A 12,039-nucleotide genomic window follows, 5' to 3' on the forward strand; every position below is an offset into this window, starting at 1 on the left:
ACCCCTCTCGACGGCGCAGTGTAGCCGTCATGACTGCCGTTACTTTGGTGAAAACTTGGGGAGCCGTTGTCAAACCAAAGGGTAAAGCCCGAAATTGGTAATGAAGGTTTCCAACCACAAACCTCAGGTACTGCTGATGAGACACTGCGATAGGGATATGCAGGTAGGCATCCTGTATTTCCAGGGAGACCATATAGTCCCCAGGCTCTATGGCCAGAACAATAGAGCACCGAGTTTCCATACGAAACTTGGAGACCCGCACATGCTTGTTCAAGGACTCCAGATTGAGAATGGCCCGCGAGGACCCGTTCGGTTTCGGGACTAGAAACAGCGGTGAATAGTACCCCTTGCCTTTCTGAGCCAGAGACACCTGTACTACCACTCCTGTGGTCAGGAGGGAATGTACCACCGTATGCAGAGTGTTAGCCTTTGTAGGGTCCAAAGGAACATCTGTCAGAGAAAATCGATTCTTGAAGGGTACGGTGTAACCTCAAGTGACGACTTCCCTTACCCAGGCATCTGAAGTGGTCTTCAACCATTCCTGGGAAAAACCTAAAAGTCCGCCCCCCACCCTGGGATCCCCCAGAGGGAGGCCCGCCCCGTCATGCGGCATGCTTGTCAGTTTTGGAAGCAGGCTGACGGGCAGCCCAGGCTCGTTTCGGTCTGGGCTTGGTGGGTCTGGAAGCACAAGCTTGCTTCGGGTACGCCTGACCTTTTGTTTTACATGGATGACAAAAGGGCCGAGGGAAAGTACTTTTAGCCTTCTGTGCGGAAGGAGCCGTACTAGGTAGGCAAGCTGCTTTAGCAGTAACCAGATCAGCCACAATCTTATTGAGGTTTTCTCCAAAGAGAATGTCTCCCTTGAAAGAAAGCACCTCCAGGGTTTTCTTGGAATCCATATCCACCGACCAGGATCTCAACCAAAGGATATGTCTAGCCAAGATGGACGTAATAGTAGCCCAGCCACCAACACCTCCTAAAGGTACAGAGAAGCCGTGGTAATATATGAGAGACATTGTCGAGCATGCTCAGATGCGTCGGAAGGCTGCTCCGCCTCTGAGCCCACGCCTCAACAGTTTCAGCAGCCCAAGTTGCTGCAATGGTTGGCCTATACACAGCCTCCGGTAGGGTGTAAATCGCTTTCAAACAACCCTCCACACGTCTATCTGTCAATTCCCTCAGAGAGGTGACGGTAGTTACTGGCAGAGCAGAGGAAACTACCATACGCACCACATGAGAATCTACAGGGGGAGTAGTTTCCCAATTTCTTACATAGCTCCGCAGAGAGAGGATAGCGAGCCAACAGTCTCTTATGTGGATTCCGTTGCCGGATTATCCCATGAGTCCTGACGTATGTCAGCCAGGAGTTGAGAATGAGGTAAACCTATCCGGCTTTTTAGAGACAGCCTCAGGCTCAGAAGCATCAGACACCTGAGGAATGAGCCTAAATGCTTCAATCAAATCCGGTACATCCACCAATGATTTCCCTTCCCCATCAGAAACCACCGTATCAGTGTCTGTGGGATCAGTAAATGTACCATCCTCCCCAGAGGAAGCGTCTGGGATAGCAGTGGATTGAGAGGAGGTAATGGCCCGTTTAGAAGACGACAGTCTTAGGCGGGCGAGAGTGACACTTAGATTTAGTCTGTGACCGGTTCAAATTCTGTAACAGAGTGGAGATTTGATCTGCCCATGGCGGATTAATAGCAGGGACCATAAACTGCTGCATCGGCACAGGTGGTCCCACAGGGGGTGCCAATTTAGTTACAAGCGTGTTTAACAGCGTGGAAAAACGTAGCCCATGGTGGGCCCGGTGAAGCCCCAGGTGCTACCGACCCACTGGGGAGTAAGGAACCCCCTGAACCAGAACTCTCAGCTGCTACATTATACTTCATGCCGTCAGTGGCTTCACTTCCACGCAGTGTGAGGGTGGCCCCAATGTCATTGCCACATGTAGCAGACATAACACAACAGTAATGGGCAACCCGGTACAAAAAGATATTTATTATTTTGTAGCAGCATTATACCTAGTAAGAACTCTCAGAGAAACAGCCGAAGCTGGCACAAACCGAGGGTTCAATAGGAATAGAACATATGGTGACTATAATTCACAAGTAAAAAATACTCCAGTAGTATATCTTGTGAAACAAACCGATATTATCAAAGAAAACCTGAAACACTTGGCCCCGACAGGTATAGTAATATAGGAATAGCACGCTGAGTGAAACACCCTGCAATAAGGCAACCACGCAGCAGCTACATGCACACACACGTATATAGTCACAAACGTACCATGCAGAAATTATGTACCATAAACTGCACTGGACTAGCAATACAAAGTAATACTCAGTATGGCTATATGTTAGGACAATAGATATAACAAACTCAGTAAACACTGGACGTATATCACAGGGTGTTTGTACCACACAACCCTGACAGTATGCACTCTTTCTTAACTAACACTGTCCCAGTGACAGGTAGAATACTCAAGTGTCCTGTAGGAAGCACAGCACTGGCAGTCAGGCGGTTCCACAGAGGAGGATTTGCCCCAGCAGTCCTAGAAACAGTTCAGCTCAATCAGTGATGGCCGCTGGTCAGGAGTGAGGGAGAGATATGCAGCTCCAGGGCGGGAACATTGTAGAAATGGTGCCCTGGGGCTGGGGGGAGGGACCTCAGGTCCGGCCTGCTCCCCCTGCTGGCATCCCCACCGGGCGTGCGGGCAGTAAAGAAAGCAGGGGGGTAATGGTACAACGTCCCCCCTGACCTGAGCCCATATAGAATCACCCTGGTGGCTAGTGGAACATCAGACCAGTAATCTGCGTCCACACCAGCGTGCGCGCGGCCAGCCTCCTACAGCCGCGCTGGATCGCGGTGCAAAGTGCGGCACAGAAGCCCCTTACCTCCCCCTTGTCAGCGGCCCCGCGACCTGGAAGACAGCGGCGTGTGTGTGACTCACGTGAGGACAGAGGAAGAAGCCGGCGTCTCCGCTGTAGTGACCCGGCAACCGCGGCACGGGAGTATACAGCGCCGCTGGGGGTGATGGAGCTGCAGCAGAGACATCGATCAGACACAGCCTGCTGCAGCCCTTTGTAACGTCCTCTTCTGATTTCTTTAAAGTGTAAGCTAAGAATCGGCTGCCTGAAGCAGCCCCCTGTTAAGTGACCTGCTACTGCAGCACCAACTACACACTGAGCTCCTGTGCACGGAGGCGGGGTGATATAGGAGGCAGCGCTATGCATCTTGGGAAGAAGGTCAAAGCTTTGAGCCTGTTGGTGCCTAGGATCAAGATCCTACTCTAGACCCCAATGTAATTCCTTGTGGAGCCCAGTGTACCCCGCAACAGAAAAGGGACTTTTAAGTTTTGTAGTGGTCTTCATAGGTGCTGGACTGGGGTGCGGGATGGGGCACTTGCCCCCGGTAATATTTGAGAGGTACCAGTCAAAGTACTAGGTCTAGGGGTGAAGTGCGGCTGCAATCTACAGGTAATACGGGCAGTGTCAGGAAGGAGAAAATACACTTTCCAGGCTGTTTCACCTCCTCCTTCCCCACAGCCCTTCTCCGCCCCCTGCACCCAGCTCCAGGCCTACAGTGTGTGGCTAGTTACTGTGAGGTGGCCCCTCCTCTATGACCAGTCCTGCGCCCTTCTCACCTCCCACTTCATGTTTCTCACCTCCTCATCCTCCCACTTTGTCCCCCCCTTTGTCAGCTTACACCAAAACACTATATTTCACACTGTTTTTGCAATTTTTACATAACAGAGCCCAGTGGCGGAACTAGCAAGTGTTGGGCCCAGGTGCAAGAATATGCTTTGCCCCCCTCCCCCCAGAAAAACGAGGCACTTAGTAAAAAGTTGTTTCAGTGCCGGTGGCTGTAACCTCTCCACAACAGTGGTTTCAACGCATGACTCCATGTGCGCCCAAAATGCACCCAGTATATCCCTTACATCCCCCCCTCTGCAGCAGTGTGTTCCCCATATCTCCACTACACTACATCACTGCACTACAATTCCCACTATATGAAGTACTATGTTACAACACTGTATCACTACACAACATCTCCCTATACAACACACATCACTACACTACAACCCCCCTATATGCCGCACTACATCCCTACACTACAACCCTCCTATACGCTGCACTACATCCCTACACTACAACCCCCATATGCAACACTACATCTCTACACTACAAGCTCCATACGTCACACTACATCCCTACACTACAACTCCCATATGCAACACTACATCTCTACATTACATGCCCCTATACGCCGCACTACATCCCTACACTACAACCCCCCTATACGCCGCACTACATCCCTACACTACAACCCCCTACACTCTACTGCATAACCCTACACAATGAACTATATCACTACATTGCGTGCCCCCTACATGCTGCACTGCGTCCACCCTACACGACGCACTACATCACTACACTGCGCCCCCCCTACACGCCACACAACATAACTACAATGCATCCCCCCTACACGCCGCACTACTTAACTGCACTGCGCCCCCCTACACATTGCACTATATAATTACACTGCGCCCCCCTACACGCCGCACTATATCACTACAGTGTGTCTCCTCTACACGCCACACAATATCACTACACTGGGTCCCCTCTACACGACATACCACATAACTGCACTGCGTATCCCCCTACACGACATACTACATAACTGCACTGCGTCTCCCCCTACACGACATACTGCATAACTGCACTGCATCCCCCCCTACATAACATACTACATAACTGCACTGCGTCCCCCCCTACATGACATACTACATAACTGCACTGCATCCCCCCCTACACGACATACTACATAACTGCACTGCGTCTCCCCCTACACGACATACTGCATAACTGCACTGCATCCCCCCCTACATAACATACTACATAACTGCACTGCATCCCCCCCTACATAACATACTACATAACTGCACTGCGTCCCCCCCTACATGACATACTACATAACTGCAGTGTGTCCCACTACACGACATACTACATAACTGCACTGCATCCCCCTCTACATGACATACTACATAACTGCACTGCGTCCCCCCCTACATGACATACTACATAACTGCACTGTGTCCCCCTCTACACGACATACTACATAACTGCACTGCATCCTCCTCTACATGACATACTACATAACTGCACTGCATCCCCCTCTACATGACATACTACATAACTGCACTGCGTCCCCCCCTACATGACATACTACATAACTGCACTGTGTCCCCCTCTACATGACATACTACATAACTGCACTGCGTCCCCCTCTACATGACATACTACATAACTGCACTGTGTCCCCCCTACATGACATACTACATAACTGCATTGTGTCCCCCCCTACATGACATACTACATAACTGCACTGTGTCCCCCTACACGACATACTACATAACTGCACTGCGTCCCCCCCTACACGACATATTACATAACTGCACTGCGTCCCCCCCATACAACATACTACATAACTGCACTGCGTCCCCCCCTACACGACATACTACATAACTGCACTGTGTCCACCTATACTACATACTACATAACTGCACTGCGTCACCCCCTACACGACATACTACATAACTGCACTGTGTCCACCTATACTACATACTACATAACTGCACTGCGTCACCCCCTACACTACATACTACATAACTGCACTGCGTCCCCCCCTACACGACATACTACATAACTGCACTGCGTCTCCCCCTACACGCCACATAATATCTCTACACTGTGTCCCCCCTACACGACATACTACATAACTGCACTGTGTCCCCCCCTACACAACATACTACATAACAGCACTGCACCCCCCCCACACGACATACTACATAACTGCACTGCGTCCCCCTCTACACGACATACTACATAACTGCACTGCGTCCCCCCTACACGACATACTACATAACTGCACTGCGTCCCCCCCTACACGACATACTACATAACTGCACTGCGTCCCCCCCCCACACGACATACTACGTAACTGCACTGTGTCCCCCTCTACATGACATACTACACAACTGCACTGCGTCCCCCTCTACACGACATACTACATAACTGCACTGCGTCCCCCCCTACACGACATACTACATAACTGCACTGCGTCCCCCTCTACACGACATACTACATAACTGCACTGCGTCTCCTCCTGCACGACATACTACATAACTGCCCTGCGTCCCCCCCTACACGACATAATACATAACTGCACTGCGTCCCCCCCTACATGACATACTACGTAACTGCCCTGCGTCCTCCTCCTACACGACTAAACTATGCCAGTGTCTCCCTCCATGAACTTACCATGAAGTGACATCCTCAAACGAAGCCCAAAGGTAGAACACAGGCGGAACGGAAGGTTAGAGTAGAGTGGCCTTGTTCTTAGGTGCGGAGATAGCCAGGTAGAGGGGAAGAAGGGGTCGGTCATGGTACGCTGGGCAGGACTAGGAGAGAGCGGGGTAGAAGGGAAAGGGGCGGACCGAGGAGAAGAAGGGGGCGGGCCTAGTCACCAGGTCCGGAGACAGCCGGGTAGAGGGGAATAAGGGGGCGGGCTAAGAGGCGGGGATGATAGAGGCGTGCGTGGTCCTATGGATGGCAGGGAGAACTGCAGAGGGGGGCTGGCTGAGGGGGATGCCTGGTCCTGCAGTAATTTTCTCTGGGCCCCCGTTCTTTCTTCTGAAGTTCCGATTGGACTGCCGCCTCCATGGTTACAGGCTCGCAGCGACTGGCCGGCATACTATAATGAGTCACTTGACTCATTATTAGTATAGCTAATATGGCCGGCTGTAGGCCCTCTCACCGATGCGGTGCACCACTGGTAGTTCCGCCACTGACAAAGCCCATCCCCAGTATAGATGACACTCACCCCACTTCACACTGAGCGTCTTCTCCAGGCTGCTGTGGTCCACATGACAGGAGTAACGCTCCTCCTCCCCGGCCGGCACTTCCACGGTAACTCTTATCTGATAGGTGCCGTCAGGATGGGGGAGGATCCGGCTGGCCTCAACAGACAGAACCTCGTCCTGCTCGTCCCTCATCCACTTCACATCCACAGCCCGGGGGTGAAACCCGTACACCTGACAGCGGAGCTTTGTGACCTCGCCTGACCGGTGACCTGTGACCTTCACCTCTGGGGCAACTGAGGGAGAGAGAGAGAGAGAGAACACTGTCACTACAAGCACCAGCACACCCATGGCTGCCAGGGTCTACTGGGGCCTGTACAGCACCAGAAAAAAACACTTATAATTTGTATATTGGGGGTCATTCTAAGTTGATCGCTCGCTAGCAGTTTTTAGCAGCCGTGCAAACGCTATGCCACCTCCCACTGGGAGTGTATTTTAGTTTAGCAGAAGTATGAACGCTTGCATCGCAGAGCGGCTACAAAATTATTTTGTGTAGTTTCAGAGTAGCTCAAAACCTACCTTGCGCTTGCGATCACTTCAGACCATTCAGTTCCGGATTTGATGTCACAAACCCGCCCAGCGTTCGCCCAGCCACGCCTGCGTTTTTTCTGGCACGCCTGTATTTTTCCGGACACTCCCTGAAAAATGGTCAGCTGACACCCAGAAACGCCCTCTTCCTGTCAATCACTGTGCGGCCAGCAGTGCTAATGAAAAGCTTCCCTAGACCCTGTGAGAAACTACATTGTTCGTTGTAATAGTACGATGCGCGTCCGCATTGCACCGCATACGCATGCGCAGAACTGCCGATTTTTAGCCTGATCACTGCACAGCGAACAAATGCAGCTAGCGATCAACTCGGAATGACCCCCATTGTACACAACCAATTCTCACTTACTTCCAATATCAGGCCATGAATGACAGTGCGCTCTAAGGAGGGAATATTACACTTCCCCATAGAGGGATTGGCCCTGTACTGACCAGTCTGGGGCTGCTGTTCTCTATAGCGGGGTTCCATTGGAACACAGCAAATTTGTTAACAAAGGGGGTAATTCCAAATTGATCGCAGCAGGAAATTTTTTAGCAGTTGGGCAAAACCATGTGCACTGCAGGAGGGGCAGATATAACATTTGCAGAGAGAGATAGATATGGGTGGGTTATTTTATTTCTGTGCAGGGTAAATACTGAAAAGAAAAGAAAATATGTGGGCGCTCAGAGGGGATGATAATACAACGGCTGCTGGTTTTGTAAACATATAAATTAGTTTATTGGTAAAATATTATTTTTAAAAAATAGAATAAACACTGAATGACTGGATGCCTTTACATTGCATGTGCACAATTAGAAATAAAAAATAAATAAAACATATATATAATATACAGAGCTGTATTCTAGGCCTCAGAACTTGCTGGTAATTACACACAACTTAATGTGTTGTTTTTTTGCATGCAAAAATCAGCTGCTTTGTGGCTGTAAAAGTTAGTGCATATTGAGCTCAAAGTGCAAAATTGAAAAAAGGCTGGTTATTGCTTGTAAAGCCTGTTGATACTTCACCAATGTTGAACTAGTATGAAGAAAATTCAAGAGCAAACTTGTGATGATGCTAGCTGAGCTGGGTCCGCCCGTCTCACGTCCGTGAGCCTTGTTTGATTCACTGACCCGTTGCGTGACCGACCGCTCTGCTGCGGTTCCTTGGATCAAGTCCTGCCGTTGATGGTGCAGTGTGCTGGCGACTGACACTGGGCCAGGGTAGGACGGAGAGCAGAGAGTCCCACGTGCAAGTCCTGGGTAGCAGGGGACGCTATGGTGCCGCGTTCCGCGACTTCCGGGTTCGGGGCTTCCGGTTGCGTTCCACCTGCGGTCCACAGTCGAGTAGGTCACCTGACGCGTTTCTCCGCCTCAAAAGTGGGTGGTTTCATCAGAGGTATGATTGGAGGTGTTTGTAGTCTCAATTTATATCAGCTTGTGACTCCTTATTGGTTACCAGAAAACAGGTTATCTTTAACCCTTTCTATGCACTATTACTATAAGAAAAAACCAGCAATAGGACAACACGTATAATTCCTAATAGCCGTGCGAGTTTTTTTATATATTCATTTCAATAGTATATTGAGTAAAGGCAATCTAAAACACATATGTGAATAATAGCTATATGCCTATGAAACCACATTGAGATGTTCATTAACTGATTATACATGTTTGAATATCCAATTTGGACTATAAATATCGCAATCAATTATGGGGCTAGATCTGGGAGACATAGATAATAAGAAACTAATACTAAGTATATATAGAGCAAATCCCGATATATTTATGCTACCTATAGTCCTAATAAATTAGGACTCTAGACAGACTGTTATTATATAATTAAATAATTATAGCATCATTCGTAAAATAAACAAATACAGAAAAAGAGAAAGAAAGATGTTTGTCTGAAGGATCCCACATATGTATTCAGTATAGGTGTAGCCTACTGTTATGTGGGGGTCAATACTCAGAGACAAATAGACTTCATATACTAAATATAATGGTCAAGTATCTTTTATTTATCTAAGCTAATTAATAGCACAATCCTTAGATAAAATAAAGATAAAGAATGCAATAAAGGATTTTACTAGTACAGGTTGAGTATCCCATATCCAAATATTCCGAAATACGGAATATTCCGAAATACGGACTTTTTTGAGTGAGAGTGAGATAGTGAAACCTTTGTTTTTTGATGGCTCAATGTACACAAACTTTGTTTAATACACAAAGTTATTAATAATACTGTATTAAATGACCTTCAGGCTGTGTGTATAAGGTGTATATGAAACATAAATGGATTTGGTGAATGTACACACACTTTGTTTTGACCTTCAGGCTGTGTGTATAAGGTGTATATGTAACATAAATGCATTCTGTGCTTAGATTTAGGTCCCATCGCCATGATATCTCATTATGGTATGCAATTATTCCAAAATACGGAAAAATCCCATATCCAAAATACCTCTGGTCCCAAGCATTTTGGATAAGGGAGACTCCACCTGTATAGCTATTTATAACTTCCCCCTTTCTCACAAATGTATCATCATGTGGAAAAAAGGGGGAGGAAGGTAGAGATAGGGGAAAAAGGATACTGGGGGGAAAAAGGAAAAACCCATACGAGAACAAGAACACCATGCCGGAGATGGATATCATAGTTGAGAGGAGAGACCAAAGTGTACTTAGAGTATATTATATGTTGTTCAGTTCTATATTCTCATTTAGGCCAAATGGTTCTAGGGTCCTTAGACGAAAGATCCAAAAGGCCTCCCTCCTACATAGCAGGGTAAACCGATCTCCACCTCTATCAGTAGTTTTGACTTGTTCCAGAGCCACTAAACGAATGTTGGCTATGGCACCATATTCACATGAGCTTGTATGTCTAGAAAGACTATGAAGAGGGCACTTTTTTAGTATATTTCTTCTATGTTCGAGGAATCACACTTTGAGCTTCCTCATTGTACGACCCACGTACTGGATGCCACAGCCACATTCCACCAAGTACACAACATAAGTAGAGTTACAATTCAGAAATTGTACTATATTGGATTCTTCACCTGTGGTTTTAGATGTAAATGACTTATTTTTAGGATTTATGTTCTTACGCGTTAGGCATCTAGAAGAAGCACACTTAAAGAACCCATTTGGTTTCGTTCTCCACCAATCAGTAGAGTTAGTCCCCACACTGGCAACACTCATGGTCAGCTCACTAACAAAACTACTTCCACCATTCATCCCATTCCCTATGCTAGTATTCCTATTGGGCTTAAACATACTTGGTGCTAGTTTTGATTGAAGTGTGTCTGCTTTTTTGTATACTATTTTTATTTGGTTGCCAATTTCTGATTTTAGTAGGGGATCAATTTTCAGTAATTGGGTGTTCTTACGAATAATTTGTCTTATTTGTGTGGCATGTGTGTTGTATTGTGTAACAAACACACAGTGGTCTCTTGAGTTATCTGTACCTTCAAGATTATCATCTTGGGTGGATTTTTTGGCCTCCAATAAAGTGGTTCTATTTATACGATCCACTTCGTGGAGGGCTTTTGATAAAACATGGTCAGGATAACCCTGTTCTTGAAAGGCTAAGTGTAACTTGTGTGCTTGTTCTCTATAGCTGGTCTCCCTGGAACAATTCCTTTTGAGCCTTAGAAACTGGCTCTTCGGTATATTATTACGCCATGTTTGGAGGTGGCTGCTACTGTACATAAGGAAGCCGTTAGTGTCAACTGTTTTAAAATAAGTCTCTGTATGTATGCAGTCATCTATAGAAAGGAGCGCAATATCCAAGAAATTTATAGAATGGGGGTGAGCAGTGTGGGTGAATTTGAGACCAAATTTATTTCTATTGAGGTGAGTGACAAATGTATGAATAGAATCAGTGTCCCCATCCCAAATAAAAAATAAATCATCAGGGTAAATACTGGCTGCTTTATTTTTACACTGCAAATTAGATTGCAGATTGAACACACCACACCCAAATCTAACTCTCTCTGCACATGTTATATCTGCCTCCCCTGCAGTGCACATGGTTTTGCCCAATTACTAACAGAATTCCTGCTGCGATCAACTTGGAATTACCCCCAGAACACAGGTGGTCATTCCGAGTTGTTCGCTCGCAAGCTGCTTTTAGCAGCTTTGCACACGCTAAGCCGCCGCCTACTGGGAGTGAATCTTAGCATAGTAAAATTGCGAACCAAAGATGAGCAAAATTGCGAATAGACACTTCTTAGCAGTTTCTGAGTAGCTCCTGACTTACTCGGCATCTGCGATAAGTTCAGTGCTTGTCGTTCCTGGTTTGACGTCACAAACACACCCAGCGTTCAGCCAGACACTCCTGCGTTTTTCCCAGAAACGGTAGCGTTTTTTCGCACACGCCCACAAAACAACCAGTTTTCACCCAGAAACACCCACTTCCTGTCAATCACATTACGATCACCAGAACGAAGAAAAAACCTTGTAATGCCGTGAGTAAATTACCTAACTGCATAGCAAATTTACTTGGAGCAGTCGCACTGCGGACATTGCGCATGCGCATTAGCAACTAATCGCTCCGTTGCGAGAAAAAAATAACGAGCGAACAACTCGGAATG

At 47.4% G+C, this 12,039-nt stretch overlaps 1 protein-coding gene across 9 annotated transcripts in view; it reads right to left on the reverse strand.

The window, feature by feature from the left end:
* Nucleotides 1-12,039, reverse strand: part of LOC134949628 (class I histocompatibility antigen, Gogo-OKO alpha chain-like) — a 433,106-nt gene that overhangs the window by 101,898 nt on the left and 319,169 nt on the right. For 8 of the 9 annotated variants that reach the window (XM_063938344.1, XM_063938337.1, XM_063938342.1 and 5 more), the window contains one exon: nucleotides 6,889-7,161. The exons of the other annotated variant lie outside the window; for it this stretch is intronic. In XM_063938344.1, coding sequence (XP_063794414.1) covers nucleotides 6,889-7,161 — 273 coding nt within the window. The remainder of the gene's footprint in view (nucleotides 1-6,888; nucleotides 7,162-12,039) is intronic. 9 annotated transcript variants of the gene reach the window in all.

The sequence above is a fragment of the Pseudophryne corroboree genome, chromosome 8 (assembly GCF_028390025.1).
Source record: "Pseudophryne corroboree isolate aPseCor3 chromosome 8, aPseCor3.hap2, whole genome shotgun sequence".
Taxonomy (NCBI): domain Eukaryota; kingdom Metazoa; phylum Chordata; class Amphibia; order Anura; family Myobatrachidae; genus Pseudophryne; species Pseudophryne corroboree.